This window comes from Lissotriton helveticus, chromosome 7, assembly GCF_964261635.1.
Source record: "Lissotriton helveticus chromosome 7, aLisHel1.1, whole genome shotgun sequence".
Taxonomy (NCBI): domain Eukaryota; kingdom Metazoa; phylum Chordata; class Amphibia; order Caudata; family Salamandridae; genus Lissotriton; species Lissotriton helveticus.
In genome coordinates this window covers 750,297,984-750,322,588 of record NC_136068.1, presented here as the reverse complement: position 1 = coordinate 750,322,588, position 24,605 = coordinate 750,297,984, and the positions used below count along the sequence as shown (strand labels likewise).

At 44.8% G+C, this 24,605-nt stretch overlaps 1 protein-coding gene across 2 annotated transcripts in view; it reads left to right on the top strand.

Annotated features, from left to right (window-relative positions):
- Window positions 1-24,605, top strand: part of RAD50 (RAD50 double strand break repair protein) — a 507,735-nt gene that overhangs the window by 12,061 nt on the left and 471,069 nt on the right. The window contains exons 1-2 of one of the 2 annotated variants that reach the window (XM_078653097.1): window positions 964-1,071; window positions 5,339-5,520. In XM_078653097.1, coding sequence (XP_078509223.1) covers window positions 5,392-5,520 — 129 coding nt within the window. In that variant the 5' untranslated portion in view covers window positions 964-1,071; window positions 5,339-5,391. Of the gene's footprint in view, window positions 1-963; window positions 1,072-5,338; window positions 5,521-24,605 lie in introns of those variants that run through there. The other variant, XM_078653096.1, reaches the window with a different exon arrangement.

The following is a 24,605-nucleotide window of genomic DNA, read 5'->3' as shown; positions in this document are numbered from 1 at the left end:
GGAATGCGTCTGACTACGTTTCCTAAATAGGGCGTAAACCTCAATCGCCACAGGCAACCAGGCCTTTCAATTACACAAATAGCCAACAAAATAAGGAACCAGCATTACAACGGCTAAGTTATTTGAAGCATTTATCCTTATGCTTTGAAACGCATCCATGAAAACTGCCAGTGTTTTAGAAGATGTGCTGCTCTGCTTGGGGAACGTGACCAGGATTCAACAATAGAGCACACATTCATTTAGTAATGAAAGCTCACTACAAGTTGCAAGGACACAAGTAATGCTCAACAATATACAATATTCACATAAATAAATGTGTTTAGCCTTCTTTGATTGACACCTTTTCAGTAGATCGAAAACTGTTCCATTTGGTCGAGAATCTTGAATACACGCAGGTGCACTTGGAACCAACATGGGACCTACAATATACGGGCAGTAATTTATTTTTCCTTACGGCGAAAAACTTGATGTAAAACAAATTTTTTAGGCTTTTTGCAATGTTCCACAACTTACACAGGCACGCACTACGTCACACATACACAAGCTCAAACACAAAAAGGTGCATATTAAACAAGCAGGCAGGCTGATACAGACAAACATCAAACACACATAATACACACACATTGCAAGGCAGGCATTAATTATAACACGTACGAAGCACACACATGCAGGGAAGTGCGTCAGAATGTACCCCTTAATGAAAATTCGTGCTTTCCGAAAAATGAGGAAGCTGGTCTGGGACGGAAATTGAGCAGCTGGGTCCGAGAGCGGAGGATCGATGCTGCTCTTTTTTAACAGCTGCAGCACTTACCTGAGTATACGCTGGAATCGATGAAAATAAAGAGACCGATGCCAATCCACCTGTCCCTTTAATGGCTATTGAACTCACGGCAGTCTTCGTTCTTGCCGCAGAACAATGACGTCACTTCCGGCGCTCCCGGATGTGCGTAGCCTTTTGCTTGAGGAATCCACCGGCTTCCGGTATATGAAAAGGTGAGAGAGCTGCTTGCTCTCTATTGAGGATCTGCGGTTCGAGTCCCAGCCAGCCGGCAGACTGATGGTTTACAATAGGTGATTTTGGCATTGTGTTAGAGGCATCTGTGCTTTTTAAAAATGTATTTTAGTATTGTGATGGAGTGTATTCGGCAGTCACCATGACGACAAAGCTTGTTTTCCTTTGCAATACCTATTCCTCGGGCCATGAGCAGTTCTGTTCGCACTTGTTTAAAGAGTCTAACAGTCGGATTCCACTAAACTATGTGTTTATGGAAATACTCTATGAAGGAAGTGCAGCCTGGGGGTACAGAAAGCATCATATCACAGCAGCGCCTCCCGTATTCATAAAAAGTTTGGGGGTTTGTAGGGCTTTTGGATTTTAGGGCGTACATGGTCATTTTAGGGTTGAGGGTGGGTTTGTGTTTTGGGGGGCCAGGTGTAATTTAAGGGTTTAGAGCATGTTTGGGTTTGTGGTGCAAGGGTTGATTTTAGGGTTTAGGGTGTGTTTGTGTTTGGTGTGCAAGGGTTAATTTGGGGGTTCAGGGTGTGTTTGGGTTTTGGGGTGCCAGGGTTAATTTTAGGGTTTAGGGTGTGTTTGGGTTTGGGGTGCAAGGTTAATTTTAGGGTTTAGGGTGTGTTTGGGTTTGGGGTGCAAGGGTTAATTTGGGGGTTCAGGGTGTGTTTGGGTTTTGGGGCACCAGGGTTAATATTGGGGTTCAGGGTGTGTTTGGTTTTTGGAGTGCAAGGGTTAATATTGGGGTTTGGGGTGCAAGGGTTAATTTGGGGGTTCAGGGTGTGTTTGGGTTTTGGGGCTCCCAGCTGCAGGAGGTCAGACGTTTATCTGCAATTCATTGTGCAATCATCCAACAGTTTGCATTTTTCTGGAAAACTGAAACCAAAGTGGTGGACGTGCTCTTTAAATAGACAAACAATTCCTGTTAAAATCTCCAGACGCAAAAACATCTTATTGAAAACACAATAGTACCTTTGAAGTATTCAGATGCTTATTTTCAAATCACCCCAAAGTCATCAGGAACAATGTCATTTTGTAAAGTTATCGGAGAGTCATTTACAAGTCATCCTCAGAAATAATGACACCTTCTGAAGTCAGCAGATACTAATTTTCAAGTCCTCCTTAAATCTTCACGAATAATGACGCCTACTAGAGTCATCAGGTACTTCTTTTCAAGTCATCCTTTAATCATCACGAATAATGTCACCTTCTAAAGTCATCAGATACTCATTTTCAAGTCATCCTCAAATCATCAGGCTGAGCTTCTGCAGCTTGCTGATGACTTCAAGAGCTTGATGATGTCTGATGACGTGTAAATGACTTCTCAGGTAGTTGGATGATCATCCAATGACTCTGGGATGGCTTCTAACGTAATCCTGATTGGTTTAGTAGCCTTTCTGTGAATTAGGGTCCAACTATTACTAAACTTTTGCCGGAACCAAAAAAACAGACCTACTTGTTTTGCTTTTGCATTTTATTTATAATGAAAGCTGTTGACTGTGCAAAAGTTGGTCCCATTTAGAGCTTTGTGACCAAGACCCTGTGATTTTTGGGGGGTCGCGATCATTTGCTAATAAATTATTATAGGAAAACCAGTCATTGACGATAAAACATCAGAATCTTCAATAATTAATTCCCCGTTTACCAAACATACTTTTTGTCAATTATCCACAGGAAAGGTTCAAGCCATTGTTTGCTGTTCTAGGCATGCTAACTTAGTAATCAAGGAAATGGGGGCCGTGGCCTAGAGTGGGCCAGTTGGGCTGCATGTTACTGATCCAGATAGAGAGAAAAGTAAATAATGCAGAGGAGGGACGGAAAGATATATGACATAGACACACTTCTTGTTGAAAATGGGGATCTCTAGTTGGCAGTGGTTTACACCCTGTCCAAGTAGGGACCCTTCCTTCTATCCTTCTAGTCAGGGTAGGGTGTTACACACCCAAGATAACCCCTGCTCGCCCCATGGTAGCTTGGACCTGGCAGTCAGACCTATCGCAGAGGCAATGGGTAAACCGTTTGTATATAAACACACAGTAACACAGTGAAAACACTACAGACGGACACTACACCAGTTAACAAGTATAGCTAATCTTTACATAAACGAAACAAGACCAAAATGATAAAAATCCAACATACAGAACTCAAGATATCACTTTTTAATGGTTTAAGCAATTCTCTCCATAGAACTCAATGGATGCCGTGATTTTAGCACAAACTATGTTTGTTGCATCAAAATCCAAAACGAAAACAGCAGCAAAGGAGGGAAGTGTCAGAAAGCACAATCGATGTGTGTCATTTCTTGAGTCCCAGGGGAATGGAGCCGTTGGTTCTGTGCTCACAAGAGAAGTGTTGTGTTGATTCCTTACTGCGAAGAGAAGCTATGCATCATAATTGGAAGACAGCTCCTTTCTGCGGGACAATGTGCTGGAAACTTTGGGCCCAGGTAAGATGCGTGGAAATCCGGTTGTGCTGTCGACGCGGCAGTGCCGAAACAGGCGCTGCATCCAGTCTTCCAGCCGCGGGTCAGTGATGAATCAATTCCTTCAGCCGCACAGTAGGGCATGCATCGAAGTAAGAGCGAGGGTCTCTGACGTTGGAGACTCGATGCTCTGGACTCATTCTGCGGCGGTTCTTCTGACCATGAACAGGGGCTGCTTCTTTTTTCTTTTTTTCAGCTGCACAGCAGCGATGTGTTGGTTTTTCAACCGCACAGCAAGCTTGCGGCGGGAAAAATGGCACTGGAATGCGATGCGTGGATTTTGAGTCTTTGAAGCAGCCAAAGCAACTCCAAGGCCCAGAACTGTAATTGCCATCACTTGGCAGGTCAGAACTCCCAGCACAGGAGATCAGGGGGTCTCCAGGTAATGTTTTTGATAGCCATGAGACTTCTTAACAGAAGGCAAGCGCACACAAGCCCTTGGAGAATCTTCTCAAGCTGGAAAAATGCAAAGTCCAGTGCTTGTCCTCTCCAAGACTGAAGTAGCAACTGCAGGTCAATCCAGATAAGCAACACAGCAAAGGGACAATACCCCTCCTGACAGCTATGCAGCTGTTCCTCTTGGCAGAGTCTCCTCTTGATCAGAACGGTTCTAAAAATGTGTACAGGTCCAACACTTATACCCCTGGAAAATCGTTGTAGCTCACAAGATCCTGCCTTGGCTCCAGACACACTACAGCATGGTGTAGACAGCATTGTGAGAGGACAGACACAGCCCTATTCAGGTGTCAGCGACAACTCCTCCCACCACTTTAGCTCAGGAACGCCCACCAACCTGGTGATGGGCCATCAATATATGCAGGGCACACCTCAGCTCCCTTTGTGAGACTGTTTAGAGTGAATGTACAAACAGCCCAACTGCCAGTCTAAACCAGATGTTGATTCCACAGACAGCCAGTCATAGTATGGTAAAGCAAGAAAATGTCCAATTTCTAAAAGTGCCATTTTTCAAACACAGAATCTGAAAATCAACTTCACCAAAAGATATATTTTTAAATTCTGAGTTCTATAATCAGTCATAATCACAATTTACACAGGGGGCACTTGCACTTTAGCACTGATGAGCAGTGGTAAAGTGCCCAGAGTACCAAAACCGTCAAAAATGAAGTCCAGCACACAGTCAACAGTACAGGAGGTAGAGGCACAGATGCACAGGAAACCACGCCAAGGCTGTCAGGTCTAACACTTCACAAGAAAGAGACATACTCCAAACTCGCACTTGTCAAGTACGTTTATGAAACCACATTATTCAGTTTATTGCATCCACCAGTATAGCAGATGGTTCCTTTTCTCTTCTGGCCAATGTTTATACTAATAAAGGCCAAGGGTACCAACACAGTGTGTTAAAGTGGGATGTGCACTAGAGTAGATCCCAAATAGCCCCAGATAACGAAAATAAATCGGAGAGTGTTTGATGAAATCTCTTCAATAGTCTGCTTCATTGTGAAGCCAAGTGAGTCATTCCTGGAATGTCACATGATCACTTTTTTTGACATCTCATTGTGTTACTGTGAAACTTTACTGAACTGTCTTTTGATAGTACCTAAGGATACCTCGTCCGTCTAAGAGCACCTCAGTTATTCCTTTGATGGACTTGATTACAATCAAGTCCTTTTGAGTATGAATTGTTCTTTCTTTTCCTTATGGTATTTACTGTTAAGCCTCTTGTGCTGCCTGGACAAATACAACTTTACTGTCATTTTACTAAAAACCTCTGTATTGTGTTGTCACACAGACATTCTCATCTTTTTTTTTATAGGGGATGCTTTAATGTTCTAGGCAGGATTGCCTAGTTTTTAATTAATTTTTCATCCGTTTTTGTTTTGCAGGAGAAATTTAAACCGACTTTGTTTGACCACCTTTGAAGTCTGTCTAATTAAAGATGTCTAAAATAGATAAAATGAGCATTCTTGGTGTGAGGAGTTTTGGCGTTGAAGACAAAGATAAGCAAGTTATTACCTTCTTTAACCCGTTAACAATTCTGGTGGGACCCAATGGAGCAGGAAAGACAGTATGTATTACACAACTTTCAAAGCAGTGAGTTTGAGTTTGCGACTTCTGTGCTTCCTGCAAATACATAGTGTTTATACTTTAAGTGTATGTGTATATGAATACATACTAAACGATTTGCTTCACCAACACTATTCATGCTTAATATATTTAGTTCATTAAAAAAATCTTTTTGTTTTGATTACCATTAACTTTTGGCTTGTTTGAGTAGTGTGACCCTGTCTAAAGATGCATAGGTTCATGTAAGTGGTTCTTTGCAATCCCATGAAGGTTGGTCAGATGTGGACAAGTGATGATAAAATAGACGATTTAGATTCCAACTGGACACATTTCCACTAAGTTTGATGTAAAGAGAGAGCTTGGACCAGATTGTGGCTTTTTTAAATTGAAGTCCTACGGCTAAACATTGGGGAAGTGGATAAAGAAGTAGGGTCGAGGACACACTCTCTCCCCAGCACCTCCGCACCAAGCTCTCCGCCGTAGAAGCCTCCTCTCCTCCTCCTGCGAGGGGTTCGAGTCCCCAGCGTGCCTGCCACCTCTGCTGAGTACAATAATTTTTACTTGACTGTGGACTAGTTTCCATACTATTGTGCCGTTTCTACCATTGTGCTGAATTTGTTTGTTTTATCCTGCTCCCCTAATTAAGCTCCGTGCCCCGCTTTGTTTTTCCCGCCGCTCTGCACCTGCTGCCCTGCCCCCTTCCTCTGCCCATCCCTCCTCCCAGCTGATCGTCCCTCCCCCCTCCCTTTCTTAATGGTGGGCGCTGCGCTGTTGCACCGAAGGCAAGCCTGTCTGCGCCCGTCCGCGTCCCGACCGCGGCCAGCGCCAGGAACCCTGGTTCTTCAAGCCTCACCGTTACGATTCCATCGCCCTCAATCCCGGTAGACACACCGACTGCGAAAGATCCTCGCCGAACACCTCCCTTAGACCGTTCTCGTGCAGAACCTGTCGCAGATCCTTCACCTACGACAAAACACCCATAATCGCCGAAGGCCCGCCGGATGGACGCACTGCCGGAACCCTGACATGCATCCTCCTCAACGTGCGCTCCCTACACCAACACACCATCAAGATCTGGGACCTGATCAACACCCTCTCGCCCAACGTCGCCTTCTTAATGGAAACTGGACCAACGCCACCTCCGGCCCGACATCGCAACTACCATCCCCGACGGCTACAAGATCCAGAAAAAGGACCGCCCCCACCGCCCAGGAGGAGGAATCTCCATCGCACACAAGACCCCCCTCTGACTCTCCACCTCCAGCATGAGTAACCCCCACTCCAACACAGAACACCTCCACTTCCAGATCCAGACCAGCCCCAGGACCACGCTACGCGGCACCCTCGTCTACAGACCAACGGGACCTCGCACCCAGTTCGCAACTACGATCGCCGAGCTCGTCGCACCCCATGCCATCACCTCCACGGACTGCATGCTACACGGGGACCTGAACTTCCACCTCTACAACTGCAACGACCCGCCCCCCCCCCCCCAGCGCCAAGACTGACACCAACGCCACAGTCAGGATATTTCACAGCTGGATCTCCTGCTGCACCGACAAGCTGGCACTCCTCCGCCACCCCACCAAACAACGCCCTCTGTAGGCCGCCTGGTTCAGCACAGAATTACAAGAAGCCAGGCGCTCCTGCAGACGCCTAGAAAAAACCTGGCGAAACCAGAAAACCACAGAAGCATAGAACAACCACAGGAGCGCCCTGAAGGAATACCCCAGCACATAAGAGACACCAAACGGACATTCATCAGAGACAAAGTCTACACCAACGCGACCAACACCAAAGAACCGTTCAACATCATACAGCATTTCAACCAACCCCCCAGCGAAGCCACGGACATCACACCTTCCCAGGAACTCTGCAACAAGCTCAGCTCCTTCTTCCATCTGAAGATCAAGGTCCTCTACGAAAACTTCAGCGAAGAGACACCGGACACCACCCCCCTCCCCACCGCCGCCAACAAGCCAATCGTTATGACCTGGAATCTCGCCACCGTCGAACACATCACTGCAACCATGATGAAAATCCACTCAGGAGCCCCGACGGACCCCTGCCCACCGCTCATATTCCACATGGCCGCCGCCGTAATCTCACCCGAACTAGGACGGACCGTCAATGCCTCCTTCAGATCCGGCACCTTCCCAGATGACTGGAAACAGGCGGAGGTTAAACCCCTACTCAAGAAACCTACGGCCGACCCGATGGACCTGAAATCTACCGGCCCATCTCTCTCCTCCTCTCCACGGCCAAAGTCACTGAGGAGGCTCGTAAACGCTCAGCTGACCGCATTCATCGCAGAGAACTCCATCCTAGACACCTCCCAGTCGGGATTCCACAGCACCGAGGTCGCCCTCTTTGCGCCACTTGATGACATCCGCATGCTACTAGATCAGGGACACACTGCGGCCCTCATCCTTCTAGACCTCTCGGCGGCCTTCCCCACCGTCTCACATCGCACGCTAGCAGCCAGACTTTACGATGCGGGAATACGAGGACCCGCCCTCGACTGAATCCAATCCTTTCTCTCTGGCAGAATAGAGAGGATCAGACTCCCTCCCTTCCTCTCCCAACCCACAGAGATCAACTGCTGAGTACCACAAGGATCATCCCTCAGCCCCACGCTCTTCAACATCTACATGGCCCCACTCGCCGCCATTGTCAGACAGCATGGGCTGAGCATAGTATCCTAGAGTCTCCCTCACAAAGAATCCTGAATACACCAGACTCTGCTTCCAGGCAGGAATGAAGGACGTTGCAGCCTGGATGAAAGACAGCTGCCTGAAGCTCAACTCTGAGAAAACCAAGGTCCTCATCCTCGGACCCTGCACCTCCCCCCTAGGACAAAACCGGTTGGCCCCCCGCCTCGGGAATCCACCCACCCCTAAAGACCACGTATGAAACCTCGGCCTCATCCTCGACTCCTCCCTCTCCATAAACCGCCAGATCAACACCGTTGCTTCCGCCAGTTTCAAATGCCTGCGCATCCTCCGCAAGACCTTCAATGGATCCCCCACCCCACCCCGAGTGCAGAAGGACCGTCACCCACGCGCTCATAACCAGCAGAATGGACTACGGCAACGCCCTCTACGCTGGGATCAACAGAACTCTTCTACACAAACTCGATACCATCCAGAACTCCGCAGCCAGACGCGTCCTCGGGACACTGCGCCACAAACACATGACCCAACACGATGAGATTTCCACTGGCACCCCGTCGAGAAGAGGGTCACCTTCAAACTCCTCAACCATGCCTACGAATCTCTCAACAACATTGCACCCAAATACCTCAACAAGAGAGTCTCCTTCCACGCACCCAAGAAGAACCTCCGCTCCGCCTACCTCACAACAGAGCAGGCGGGAGAGCCTTCTCCTACATCGCAGCCAAGACCTGGAACAAGCTCCCGGTGAGCATCCAACACTCCCCTACCTTGCACACGTTCAGGAAGGACCTCATGAACTGGCTCTTCGACTGATCCGGAGTTGCCCCCTCCCCATCACCTTGAGACCCTCACGGGTGAGTAGCACACTTTATAAACCCCCCTGATTGATTGATTAATAGGGGCAGAAAGCGTGGAGGCCAAAAAAAGTGTTCAGATTGACGAGAATAGCACCATTTGAGATTGAAGCCAAAGATGAATAACTTATTGAACGAAGACAGTAGACTATCCGGCGCTGCATAAAGATCAAGAAGGCCGAGGATTGACGATAGGTGATTGTGGTTTGCTGTGATGCTTATATGTACTACCTGTGAGAGAGTGGTTTTTACGAAAGGGGTCAGTATGCAACCCATATTGTACGGGATTGAGTTACAAGTTGTGTGTAAGAAATTGGGTTACTGGTTGAGGGGATTGAAACCCTTCTCAAGCAGCAACACCAGTTATTCTCAGGGTGAAGTCACAAATAAACCCTAAATTAATCTGTGCTCAACCCTCTGGTAGCTTGGCACAGAGCTGGCAGGCTTAGCTCCGAGACAAAGTACACTTCAAACAGTAACACTGTGATACATTATAAATAGAACAAGAACAAAACAAATCTACTTAGTAGAACTGGAAATATAAAAATTTAAAGATTTTAGGGAAAATAGCTCCATGAGTTATGAAGTGGCAACTGTGGATATCTGGTCTCATCAGACAGGGACAAAGCTACAGTTTCAGGTTAACCGCGATAGAGCTTGGGCCGACTATAGGTACCCGGTTTGGCGCACTGTACAAAGTACTTTAAATCCTGGTTTGCGAGGATTCATGTTGAAGATGCGGCGTGCAGCTGAAGTAATGCGTCGGTTCTGAGATGCGCTGAGGCTGTGGGGTGTTGTCCTGAACTGTCAGCTAGGATCTTGTCGACCAAGCCTTGCGATGCAAAGTCCGAGTCAAAGATGCGCCGTGCAGTCTGGGCTTAGCATCGGTTCCGAGGAGTTGCGATGCAGAGTCAGGCATCCTCATCGAGTCTGTCGTCGAAGAGGGATATGAAGGCCTGCACTGAGGATGCGCTATGCAGCGGCAGTTCCGGTGGGGGGTCGGGCTGCGATGCGATTCTTTGCAACGGTTCAGATGCACACAGTAGGTGTGATGTGTTGGTTCGGCCCTGGGTTGCTCCGTGCCGCAGGGGATGCATTGGGTCAGCTGGAGCCATGAAGTTGTCAGAGCACTTTAGGCCACTTCCAAACACCACTTGGCAGGGTAGCCTCACAGATGGCAGAGTCCAGGTGCTGGGTTAAGGTTGTTGGAGCCTTCTGTCCCTGACAATCAAGTCCGGAGGCCAGCCAACTAACCGTTGGAGTCACTCAGGGGTTGTGGGTTCAAGAGATGCGCGTCCAGTCTGTTTAGCAATGTAAAAGGCCAACTGGCAGCAGGTCAGCAAGGCAGTATGGCAGCAGGTCAGCAAGGCAGTAGTCCAGCAGGGCTGCAATTTAGCAGAGTTACAGTCCTTCAGCAGCACAGCAGGCCTTCTTCTGGCAGAGTATCCACAGGTCCAGAAGTGTCCTCCTGAAGTGGTGGTGCCGGAGGTCCAATATTAATATCCATTTGTGCCTTTGAAGTGGGGGAGAAACTTCTAGAGGTTTCCCTTTGAAGTCCCCAGACATCCTGTCTTCCCTTTCCTGGGTCCAGACTCACTACAGTGGGTATGCAGCCCTTTGTGTGGAGGCAGGACACAGCCTATTCAAGTGTAAGTGGGGCTTTGTCCTGCTCCTCCTGCCAGTGATGGCCCATCCGAGCACACCCAGGCTCCCTATTGTATGTGGCTGTCTAGGAGGAATACACAAAGCTCAACTTTGAGCTATACCCAGTCATGTAACCCAGGTACAGGCTGGAGGCACTAAATGGCTAAGGGAGGAAAATGGAAACTTTCTAAAAGTGGCATGTTCAAAATTGTAATTTTAAATCCGACTTGACCATGAGTTAGGATTTTTGATTACAAATCCTAAGACACCAAACATTAGCTGGTTACCTGCTCCCATTTGGAAGTGAAAGCTTTTTAAATGTAATAAGGTAATTCTAATGTTCGTCCATGGGAGAGGTGGGTCTTGCAGCAGTGAAAACCGAATATGAGAGTTTTTCACTTTCAGGACTTGTAAAACTAATAAGTACATGTCCAACATTTTAAGTACACATCAAACGTCCCTCTGGGTTGTCCAGGGCCTACTATAGGGGTGACTTATACATATTAAAAAGGAAGGTTTGTGCCTGGCAAAAGCATTATTTTGCCAGGTCGAAATGGCAATTAATAATTGCACACAAAGGCGGCAATGACATGCTGGAGACATGTTTAATGGGCTACTTAAGTGGGTGGCAAAATAAATCCTGCAGGCCCACTAGTAGCATTTAATTTACAGGCCCGGGACACAAGTAGTGCCACTTTACTAGGGACCTACAATTAAATTCAATATGTCAATTGGGGATAAGCCAATGCTACCATGTTTTAAGGAGTGATCACATGTACTTTAGCATTGGTTAGTAGTGATAAAGTGTGCAGAGTTCTGAGGCCAGCAAAAATGGAGGAAGGTAAAAAGATTGTGGGAAGACCACCCTATGTCTGACGGGTCTAAGATTGTGTTTTTTTAATATAACTATTTCCAGGACCTTTAAAAAGGGAGTGATATCGGAGACTCGATGGTGGCGTGGAAAGAAGGATCACATTTTGGGATTTTAACAGGTGTACTTTTACAGCTAATTGAAACATGAAGGGTAGATGCCAATTACTAGCGATTGAATAAACAAAGAGGTTATACAGACATGTTTTGAGGCGATAACAAGAAGTTTAATCATTTGAGGACTGAAAGAGTTAGAAGGAGCTCAAGCTGGGTATAGCGAACTAAAGTTTTGGAATGATTTTCTTTTTTCGATCATGTGGTGAAATATGGGGAGCTGAACAGAGTAAGAGTATGAGGGCTGAGGTGTAGATGCAAGGTATGCAGTGCAGCAAGGTTTTCCCTTATGTTTGCAATTTTTTAGAGGAGAAATGGAAAGTATTATATTATCTACTGCTGAAGAGGACGAACGTGTGGTGGGGCAAGTATATTGTTTGCTGTGCTTATGAGTCATGAATCGCTGGAGGAGGGAAAACATCTATGAGCCCAGTTTGATATATAGATTATATTGGTGAATTTGGTTAAGCTTTTGACCAAAACTTTATTCTTTACCTCAATGTCTCCTACCTTACTGTAGATCTAGTGTGAAACTCAGGTTTGGGATTGTCTACATTATTAATCTGGACCTTAATATCCTAATCCTTCACAAAACTAGTCTCAGCGGCACCTCACATAAGAATATGCACCTCCTTCTTCCCCATGATGACTACTTTTCAATGTGATCTGGAATGCAGGTGGATGGGAGGTGTGGCATTGATCCACTATATTGCTCTCCAATGTAAACAAGCATTTGCAATGCAATAGGTCTTGCATTAGGAAAGTTTGAGCTATTGGTATTGTAAATGACAAATATTTTATTTATGTGTTGGTTTTGAAAATAGTGAAATGAATAGCTTTGTCATTTACAATGTCAATAGTTATAACTTTTGCAAATGTGACACCTATAGCATTTGTAATGCAATATGTGTTGTATTTACGTGACTTAGATGTATTGATATTACAAATAACAATGGCTTTTATTTTTTGTTAATAATTAATACTTAAATAAAAGTTATTGTAATTTATGATTGACAATAGCTTACACTTTTGTAAATAACTTTTGTGAAGATTATGTTCAGTGTATTTTATTGTGACAAAAATCCAAGAACAGAAGTGAAATATTAACATCTTTTTGTGACATTTGTAATAAAGCTTGAAACATTGAGAGAACATATTTGAACCAGTTGTTGTTGAATGGATGCACAGATTGGTGCTGTGGTGGTGCTGAGTGATGTTGTGGTGGCGACGAGTGATGCTGTGGCGTTCAGTGATGCTGTGGTAGCGCATGGTGATGCTGTGGTGCCCCTGAGTGATGCTGTGCTGGTGCTGAGTGATGCTGTGCTGGTGCTGAGTGATGCTGTGCTGATGCGATAGATAGATAGAGTGAGGGCGATAGATAGAGTGAGGGCGATAGATAGAGTGAGGGCGATAGATAGAGTGAGGGCGATAGATAGAGTGAGGGCGATAGATAGAGTGAGGGCGATAGATAGAGTGAGGGCGATAGATAGAGTGAGGGCGATAGATAGAGTGAGGGCGATAGATAGAGTGAGGGCGATAGATAGAGTGAGGGGCGATAGATAGAGTGAGGGGCGATAGATAGAGTGAGGGGCGATAGATAGAGTGAGGGGCGATAGAGGGTTGTGTGTGTGGGGGGTTGTGTGTGTGGGGGGGTTGTGTGTGGGTTTGTGTGTTTGTGGGGTTGTGCAATAGAGTGAGGGCGATAGATAGATTGATAGAGTGAGGGACGATAGAGTGATGTCGATAGAGTGAGGGTATTAGAGGGTTGTGTGTGTGGGGGGGTTGTGTGTGGGGGGGTTGTGTGTGGAGGGTTGTGTGTGTGGGGGGGTGTGGGTGGGTTTGTGTGTGGGGGGGTTTGTGTGTGTGTGTGTGGGGTTTGTGTGTGTGTTTGTGGGGTTGTGTGTGTGTAGGAGGGTTGTGTGTGTGTGTGGGGTTGTGTGTGTGTGGTTGTATGTTTGGTTGTGTGGGTGGTTGTGTGGGTGGTTGTGTTTGTGTGTGTGGTTATGGAAAGGAGTCAAACACACACTAAACTCAGGCCGAGACCTAAAAATGAAGGAATAAAAGTAGGTTTGTAACCCCCTTGTTTTCTTTTTGCCCCTGAAACTGCACCATGACTCCGAGTGAAGGCGTCCCAAATACAAGGACAGAGTAAAAAAAAACTTAAAGATTGGGGTCCGACAGCTGCTCTGACTGTGATTAATAGCCATGATTCCCGATACATCCTTTGCTTTCTTTCCTAATCTGTTTCTGGTGTGATACATTTACTGAATTACTAATGAAGGTGAAGATGGGGTTTAACTTCAGATATCCAATAGTATTGCAGACTTGGTACATATTCTGTAGCAATTCCAGAAGAGCTGTAAAATGAAGCCTTCATCAGGGCCCGTGAAATTGTTCTAACGCTGAATACTTATATATAGTTGGTGGCAATATTTTCCATTTTTTGTCCTGCACTATTTTTTTGTGATTTACCGCCGATAAAGACCAGTATAATTTTTTCGAGGCCATCACGAGAGATGAAGTTCCCTGTAAAGTCCGCCATGAGAGTTAGCTTTGACTGAAATAAAGAGCCTCCTCTTTGGTGGCACCTACATGCCCGCAGCTGCAAGAACCTTATTTACATACCTGAGACCTAAGATGGATGCCAGGACATTGTGGAAATATGCATGAGAGCCCAGGGTTGTGCCTTGTACACGCAAGTGAGGGAAGCAGGGCACATTCATTAGGCCTGTCCATTAAGAGATGCTTTCTTCGAGTTTCTCGTCTGATGTAACGACATATCAGTCTCCGGCCTTGGAGCTATCATTTACAGCACTGCAATCAACACTGCTAGCAGAGGGAAAGGACTCATGGCAGAGAAAACCGCCGTGTACGTGGCAGCAATTATCGTGCTTTGTAACTTGAAAGCATAAAATATCTGGACAGTGCCACCGGAGCTAATTATTTCTTCAGAGTCCCCGCTGCACAGTCAGCAGGAACAAAACCAGAGCGTTTCCACAGGGTGAGTGGTGACACCGCAAGTGCTAGATTACAGTGTTTCATAAATAAGTGATAAAGTACTGCATTTAAACTGACATTAAATGTAGGAATAAAAACGTTCAGCTCGCTAATTCTCAAATGGCTACCGCCTCGGGAAACATGCAAAGTAAGTAATCGCGATCGAAAAAGAAAAAAAAAAGAAGAGAGAATAAAATGCGAGGAAGGAGTTAAAAAATATGACAAGGGAGTGTAGAGAAACGAAGAAGACGGAGGGTGAACGAGAGGTGCACTATGACAGAAGAGAGAAGAAAGGATAAGACGTGAAGACGAAAAAGGAGATGAAAGCGAAAGGGGGAGGAAAGAGGAGGAGCTGTGGACGGTGGGAGAGATAAAAGCCATAAGGAGAAACAAGTAAAAGTTGGGGGACTCGAGCTGCAATTAGAGAAAGAACTAGTCTAGAATGGAGACAGCGGAAGAACGGCTCAGGGGAGGAAAATGGAGGCGTGGGGGTGGAAACGAGCAGAGATCGGTGAAATGAAGTCGTACAGAAGAGAACGTGCGTGGTTGGGTTTTACAGCGGAAGTAAGACCAGCTCTCGGCATTGCGTGGCGGGGGAGCGGATTCCTTTTAAGCCTGATGCGGGGGCGGGGGAGCGGATTCCTTTGAAGTCTGCTGCCGAGGCTCACAAGCGGAACAAATTTTGTGCTATGTGCACGCGGCCGGCTCACATGCACTGTAGGTAATCCGCCTTTGGGTGTATTTTTCAGAGCCCTTACTTTAATATCGCCAAGCATCCATAACGGGATAGCTTAGGCGAGACCTAAAAACAACCTAATTTTTTCATACTCCTTATTCCAGTTCCTAATCCTAGGGCACAATAAATGTTACTTAACACTGTGTCAATTACATAATATGTATTAAATAGTGCATATAGTATGTTCAGAATCAAATAATTTCCTCTGAGTCAAATGCCAACTTTCACTCGGAGGACTCCAGTGATACACAGTCAATTATTTCTTGTTTCATATTAGGCAGTGAACTCAACAAAACTGTCAAAAGTCTACATACAATAAAAGCTTCCTCAATTGATTTAATTTTTTACAATGATTATCTGCTCATTATTAATGAGACCATCCTGGTGGTTTGGGTTGAACATCTCCTAATTCCTTTCTCAACTAGTTTTAACGTAACCGTTGCCCAATAAAAAAAGCTGATAACATGGTTTCAAGGAGCTAAAATTTTCGATGTCAATACATGGATACTGAAAGCCCAAAACACACACTTGCTTATAATGCACTAAGCAAAGTGTCAATGTATTTGCCTCTAAATATAATAAATGCATGAAAAGAAATGATATATGCACCACTTAAAAATGAAAGTAAAACATATCTAGACCGTCTCTTAACTCTTCTTTTGTGATCATTTTGAAGAGAGAAAATCTCAGCATAATAAAGATCATTTTGACCCAGAAAAATGTGGTGCCTGTTTTCCTAGCTACTTGGAGGGCTGAGGTTAGTAGATTGCTTGGGCTCAGGGGTTTTGGACTGTTTTTCAGCTGTGTTGATCAGGTATACATGCTACTTTAGGCGTTAATGTGGTGCTCTGGAATCCTAGAAAATCTATATCATTAACAGGAAGGCAAGCCATGTTAAAGCTCTTTTTCAAAGGTTCACAATCGCCCATAACCGTTTGAATTCCAACATTAGCAAATACCCCTTACACAGCTTTCACAGTAGTAGACCCTCAGCTGAACGCAAATAACTTTATCTGATAATATTCACATCTATTGAATGTTTTTGGCATAATTCCCTGACCATTCGTCAAACCAAAATTGTTTCCACATTACACACATCTTTACACCAGTCTCAGGGAGTGAATAGCTAAAACGTATTGCCATGGTCAAACCCTGTCCCGGGAAATGTAAAAAACCAAAAAAAACCTATCTAACCAGGTGGCAATATAGCAGGCTAATTTAGTGAATGTATGTTTTGTGTAAACAGTTGTCCTTGCTTTTATAAAAATTTGCCAAGACCTCAGCCCTTTCTAAAGAAATCCCACTGGGTGACAACGATCTTAACAGTATCTTGTTTTGTGCCTTCCCTTCCTAAAGAAGGTTATTAAAAATTGTGTGTGTTCCAAATCTATTCATCATATCTTAGATAATGAATTCCTAGATCATTTTCAATTGGGTTTCAAGCTAGGATATACCACTGAAACCTCTCTGCTCCGTGTTGTGAATGATAGACTTTCATTCATGACAGGTAAATCTGTGTCTCCTTGTTCTGTGTGATTTATTTGTGGCCTTCGACACAGACCGTAAAGTCTCCCTCAAGCATCCCCAAAAACCGTGTGGGCTTTGATGGTGTGCGTCTTAAACTGGTTTCTGTTTATACCTGACCAATGGTTCACATCTTATCAAAGTTTGCAACTCCTTTTAAAGTTATGTCCGTATGCTGTGAGGACTACCACAAAATTCCATTCTGGGTCCAAATGTCATTAAAAAATGTTTATTATATATATTTTTGAAAGTTTTCAAGACCAATAATAAAGAGGAATCATAATGTAGTCTCTTAGTTTTTGTCACTTCTCCAGTTAAAAAAATTAAATAAATATATGTTGCCTAAATTGAACATGTAAAATAAAGATACAGAATCAGATTTTTTCCCCTTCAATTGCAAGCCATAATATACATTAAGACAACAGTTAACCAACATTTGTTGGAGTAACCACAGTACTGACTCAATTAATTCAAGCATTCCATCCATCACCTTGTTGTTGTTGCAGTGTACATCCTAAAGAGATAATAACGAGGCACTCAGAGAAGTCCACAGTAATGTAAATCTGTTCAATAAAGTGATGGGTTGAGGTTGTGATTGAGCTCTGTATAAGTGTCACACTTTTCCGACGAGATTCCTGGATGGATGTGCTGATCGCGCACAGGCTTATCAAGGCCCGATTTAGTACTTTTCCTGTTTACATCTGTGTGATCACGTTAACTGATTGGATTATTGTAGCCTCACAGCTTTTCCACTGATCTCTCATTTATATTACGGGCATTTGTTTCCTGATTCTTACAGTGAGACACCATACTGCGGCGTGCACGCTCTTCATATTTTCCCTTTCACCACTTATTTCACCCAAAGTCTCTGTGACGGAACACATGTCGGCTGCCTGTCTGTATTTGGATATCAAGAATTGATGCAAAGAATGCAACATTGTGGAAGAAATAAATCGCACAAAGGTCAATCACAGCCTAGCCTTATCACTTTATTGAACAGATTTGCATTGCTGTGGAGTTATCTAAAAGTGCTTCGGAATTGTCCTTGAATAATTGTACGCCGAATGGGGAATCTCCTGTTCGGGCCTTTGCCCCCCTGGTGGCAGGGTCTCATACCAAGGGAACACCAAACCTCACTTTATTGTTTGGTTTTCACATTGAGTTCCCTGAAACGTTTGTACAAGCTTAGACTGTGCAGACATTATGGCATAGCCACCTCTCATTTGTGTATTACATCCTAAAGTTTATCTTTGGTAGGGAAAATTAAATGTCATATGTGGGCTGCAGTGTGTATTTGCGACATAAATATATATAACAAAAAATAACGTCTGCCAGGAGCAATGCTGTCCTCTGACTGGGCTGCAGTGACTGACACATGGCAGGTAAAATAGCCTTTGCCATGTAAGAAAATTCTATTCATAAGCCACCCTAAAAGTGTGTTTTGTAAGCCCAAAATGGCAGGGTGCTAATATATAAATATAGGGCACACTACATTTTGGCGTTGGTATACCCTCACAGTGACATAAAGCAAAAGCCATTGCACGGTGTAGACCTTGTAGACTTTCTTTTTAGTCATGGGAGCTTAGACAGAATTTAAAACTTAATTTCTGATCTCCTCTTAGGAAAAGGCTAGAAGATGTTTCAAAGTTATTTCTGCTTGGTTTTTAAACCCTTATTTAAGGATGAAATCATACATTTGATAACATAAGCAGAAAGCAACTTTATAAAAATGTGTTTTAGGTTGACTGAGCCTGACCTGACCTCATACTAGTTGTGCCATTTATCTTACCTCCAGACTTAGAATACACTTCTTTGTCTTGGAGCGTTAACGATCTTGGTTCAGAGGACATTTGCATGAAGGGCTGATGGGTGTTAACTGCTGTCCACTCTGCAGGGATTAGCTAACTGGGAGTCGACAGGAACAGCTGACACAACAAAGGTCAGCTTTAGGACTGCCTCTTTTGTCTGGAAAATGCAAAGGAGTGCTTTTTCTGATAATTTCTGGGACTACACAGCCTGGCTCCAGTCTCAGTTGGAGAGAAAACCAGTTGTACCCCCTTTCAGGTGGGAGGAGAGCTAATCTAAATAGTGGTGTAGCGTAGTAAATGCTGCCTGGTGGCAGATGCATCTTGCCATCTTGAAACAGGGACATCTGTTGTATTTGTACAGTGAGGTAAAGAGGAAGTACTATGAAAGGATGTGGGAGAACTGAAAGACAATATTTTGGAGTAGATGGTAGAATTTCTCTAATCACTGGCTAGTGTGCAAGATAAATATGGCCCCTCTACTTCCTCATGACATTCTTAGACCTCAGACCTGCTGGAAGAAGAGGAATCTCGAAGGGTCTGGCTTCAATGACACAAAAAGCAGAAGGACTCCGATTCCAAGAGAGCCAAGCTGACTATGAAAGACTGGACCTTCCAAGAGACCTGGCTGGAAAGAGACCTGGTACGTAGAAGCCTGCCCTGGGAGGCTGTGGGCTTCAGGACTGGCCAAGAGGAACTTTTGAAAAAAGTTGGGACTCAGTCAATTTCTTTTTTTTTTATGTTCAAAAGATTTTTTATTAGGAGCTGCAAAGAGATTCATCAGTACAGGAATAGTCTGTTCAGTACAAATAGTTACAGAGCGTTGAAACAATAAAAAGTCACATGAATAGGAATACAGAAAGTTGGTACCAATAAAGCAAATGAGTCCATAAAACAATGAGTCCATCACGTTACATAAGGTTCCCCTTAAAATGTCCACATACATTCCGATGATACCTGATGTCATGTATAGCCTGACCTGGAAGGAGATAGGCACCACCCCACTAGCGCAGAAGCTTCATAAGATGTACATTATCGTAAACCAAACCTGTAGTACATGAGGGAGATGGAGTCATCTCACTGTGGTAAAGAATGTACAAAACATAGACTGGCTAACAAACAGAATGAAACATTGTGTGATGACACGCTCTAGAACCTTGTAGACAAGATTCAAGGAGGTTTGTATGCATCAAAATGAGTGTCTAGCGAGGACCAGATTTTCCTTGATGGGGGTCTCCACAGGGTGGAGGTCAAGGATATATTGTCAGCACCTCTCAAGTACGATACCCAGTTCAACCAGTGAGGAAAGGAGGCTTTGTTCGTGCTTTTCCAGTTGTTAAGTATAATTTTAACCCCAGCCGTCAGCAGCGGGTCCAGTAGGGCTTTATCGTTTTCATTGAGAGTGACGGCTTTGGCAAAACCTAGTACAAGCGACGAGAATTCTCTTGGTAGAGTAATATGTAGGACTTCCTTCACGAAACCAAAGATCTTGTCCCAATACGAGATAACACAGGGGCATTTGAAGACTAGGTGCTCCAGATCTCCTCCCACCCCTGAACAGTTCCAACACGTGTCATCGTCCTTGATTTTGTGAAGAAACAACCTCCTGGGAGTCCAGAATGCTTTATGTAGAAGCCAGAACTTGGTTTGAGACAGTGTAGGGCATATTTTGTGGCGGGTGGTGGATTCCCACGTTCTGGCCCAAATTGTGTCCGAGTTCGGTACGGAGGAGAATGAGTCCCAGTATCGTTGGATGGGTGCATTTAGGGAGGACGCTTGCGGACGCATTAATTTGTACAAGCTAGAGACTTGGTGTCCTTGCTTGTTAAGGGAGGGGAATAAATCTAGGAGGGATGGAGTGGCATCTTTCAGGTTAGCCTTTGCTAGAGCTACTTTAATGTGTAGGAAGTTATAAAATTAAATATTATTGAGGTGGAACTTATCCTGAATTTCTTTAAAGGTTAGGGGTAGCGCGTTTCCGACGAGTTGGTGGGGGAATATGACGCCCTTGTCTATCCAGGAGGGGTAATTGAGAGGTTTCCCTTTGTATGTGATGGCTGTGTTGTGCCATATTGACTCCCACTGTGAATGTCGGAATTGGTGTGGTAAATATTTACTGACTTTTAAGAGAGCCATTTTAGTGTTTTTGAAGATTAGACCTGGACCTAGGTTGGGGCTGGGTTTGACAGTGAGTAGGGCGCTGGGGCTGAGCCCCTTCAGTATCGATTTTTCTACAGACAGCCATACTGGGCTATAGTCCGGTTGGGAGGATATCCAGTAAGACCCCTGTTTTGCTAAGAAGGCTATTTGGTATGTTTTAAAATCCGCCAGATTAACTCCTCCTAATTTCTTATCCAATCGAAGTTTTTTTAAGCTGATTCTCGCTTTTTTGCCCTGCCAAATAAAAGCCGAGATGTGTTTATCTACTTTAGCATGGAATTCTTTGGAGAGGACGAGTGGGAGCATCGTGACGAGGTAGTTAACCATGGGGGATATCATCATTTTTATAGTTTCAATACGGCCCCACCAGGTGATGAAACGGGGTGACCAACCGTCCAGCAGATTTTTGATTTTGTTCAGGATTTTGTTTTCGTTATGTTTAAGGGTACTCAATAACTCATCCGTGAATTCGATTCCCAAATATTTAATCACTCCTGTTTGCCAGAGAAGGCCGGAGTCGCCCAGCACCTCTTTCGAAGTGTGGACATTTAGAGGTTTTACTTCGGATTTATCCCTATTTAATTTGTATCCGGAGAGGGAGGAGTATTTGTCTATCGAGGTCATTAGGGCAGCAATGGAGGTAGTAGGGTTTTCGGTCGCTATCAAGATATCGTCTGCATATGCAGCTAACTTGACTCGCGTGTCCCCAAAGGAGATACCCGCAATGTCTCTGTTAATTTTGATGTCTGTAATGAGGGGCTCAAGGGCTAGGAGAAAGAGTGCTGGTGAGAGAGGGCAGCCCTGTCTTGTACCTTGGTATAGACGGAATGGTTCCGAGAGGGTGCCGTTTATAGCAATCCTGGCCGAAGGTGCAGAATAGAGGGCCATCACCATCCTGGTATAGGTATCGCCCAGGTTGAAGGCGTACATACACTGGCGCAGAAAGGACCATGAAACCTTGTCAAATGCCTTTTCCGCGTCCAAGGTTATTGCTACCATTGGCGCGGAAGAGGATTTTGCCTTTTCTAGGATGTGGCATAGTAGTCTAGTGTTGTCGTTGGACGTCCTGTTCTTTAGGAAGCCAACCTGCGAGGGGCTAATTACTTTGTGGAGAATGGAGTTTAGTCTGCTCGCCAAGATTTTAGCATAAATCTTGCAGTCCAGATTTATCAAGGATATGGGACGGTAATTTTTAGTGAGTAGTGGGTCCTTCCCCTCTTTTGGCAGTACTATTATTGTGGCTTCGCTCATTGATGGAGAGACACCGCCATTGTTTGCAGTGGAGTTAAAGAGTTTTAGGAGTGGGGGGCTAATTTGGTCCGCAAAGGCCTTAAAAAATGGTGCAGTGAAGCCGTCTGGGCCGGGGGCTTTATTGTTCTTCAGGGTGTTAATCGCTGTTTTGATTTCCGAACCAGAGATTGGGGAGTCCAGATGGGATCTGTCAGTTTCCGAAATTTTCGGAAGGTGGAGTGAAGAGAGGTAATCAGCGCAGGCAGATTCATCTAGTAATTTGTCATTTTTGTAAAGGTCTTCATAGAATTTTTTTAAAGTGTCAAGGATGTTAGACTGTTTGGTGTGTGTGACGTTGCCTGAGTCTTTAATGGACGATATGGTAGTCAGTTTCTGTTTGTGTTTGAGATAGGAGGCCAGCAATTTCCCTGCTTTGTTGCCCTCGCACAGTTTCAGGGCCTTGAAGCGGTTAACCCATACCCCCGCCCGTTTGCTGGTGATGGTGTTATATTCGTATTTTTTCTTGGTCAAAGTATCAAAGACGGTAGAGTCAAGCGGGTTGGATTTGTGTTGGGTTTCTAGTGTGTTAATCTGCTGCTCTAGAGCTACTAGCTCTTTATTGAGTGCCTTGTTTACCCTTGCCCTGATTGTGATGATGGTCCCGCGGATTGTGGCCTTCAGAGCATCCCACAGGGTGGTAGGTGTAGTGTCGGGGGTGTCATTTAAAGAGAGATAATCCTCAATGGCCTCTGATATTAATAATTTGTTTGCGGGGTCTGTAAGTGTCTCGTCATTGAAGCGCCATCTCCTTGGTGGTAAAATCGATCTGGAACCAGCCAGTTTGGTTCTGATACATGCGTGGTCAGAGACTAGTTTGGGGGCTATCTCTGTCTCCTCTATAAGGTGAGTGAAGGGGCTTGAAACTAATATGAAGTCGATACGTGAATAGGAATTGTGAGGTGCAGAATAAAACGTGTAATCCCTACCGTCTGGATTTTGTAGGCGCCACGAGTCTTTCAGGTGGTATCTGTCACATATGCGAAGGAGGGCGTCATGTGAGCGGGAGGGGTGGAAGGCACATTTGGATTGCCTATCAAGGATCGGGTCCAGGGGGAGATTAAAGTCACCTCCCACTATCAACAGATCATCCGTAGGGATAGGTTCAAGGGAGCGGGAGACCGATTCCCAGAAATCTGGGTCGTCTGCGTTTGGGCCGTAGATATTTAGTACATGAATGGGGTCATCCTCCCTGAGAAGGTTAGTAATGGAAAGCCGGCCTACTTTGTCGTGGGAGTGTGAGATTAGAGTAAGGTTTGCTTTTTTCGCTAAGATGGTAATAACCCCTCCTTTTTTGTGGGAAGCTGGTGAGGACAGGATGTGTGACGCCCAATGAATATTGAGGAAACGTAGGTCGTCTTCGGACAATTTGGATTCTTGCAGCAAAATAATGTCACCCTTTGACTTGGTGATATAATCAAGAATTTTCCTCCTTTTTACCGGGTGGTTTAGGCCCTTAACATTGAGAGAGACTATTGTGAGGTCGTCGGCTAACAAGTTTATCTTAGCCATTGGGGATGAGGAACGTCGTTGAGATAGTGCGCTGTGATCTAAGGCAGGCAGTGGATAAAACCCCCGGCTGCACAACATGTGGGACAATGTGTGGACGCATAGTGGACTGTAAAAAAATACAATTGACATTTGTGGCACAGGTAACCTTAAGAACAAAACAGCATAGAACGTACAGAAAGGACATTAAGGCTCTTTGGACCCTTTCAGCTCCATTTTCTCCCCTTCCTACCCCCCCCCCTCTCCCAACCCCCACCCTCTGTCCCTCCCCCCCTCCCCCCAAAAACGTACATCGGGAGTGCGACGGCAGACCCGTGCAAGGCGGAACTATGGGATACATAGAAGATAACTAGAAGCTTCCAATCTTAAAATAAAACACTGTAGGAATAAAGCTTGAGAAATGTACATATGTCAACTAGTACACCCATCCCTGACGGTGAAGCTGAGAGGCCCGCGAACTTAACCGTGAGCATGGGCGGAATGAATAACTCTATAAATCCATTAAATCTATAATCTAGAAATTCAAAACATTGTAACTGTCCTGTGATGGTGATCACATAGGAGCATTTTCTGAGCAATAAGAACAATATTATTACATCAAAGTTACCTCCTTCTATCTGGGCACAAACCAATTTGCAAAACTAGTTTGTAGAGGAATCAACGTAGCCTATAACATGAAGATGCAACGTACGTGAGTAGAACACGTAATAATAATAGTGCATGGGGCACAAGGCCTACTCACATTACAGATGTGGATACCTGTGGAGACATGTGGAGACCTGTAACCGCAAGTTAATGACTAGCACCATTAAAGCACAATAAATCCATTAAATCTATAATCTAGAAATCCAAAACATTGTAACTGTCCTGTGATGGTGAGCACATAGGAGCACATAACCGTAACCGCAAGT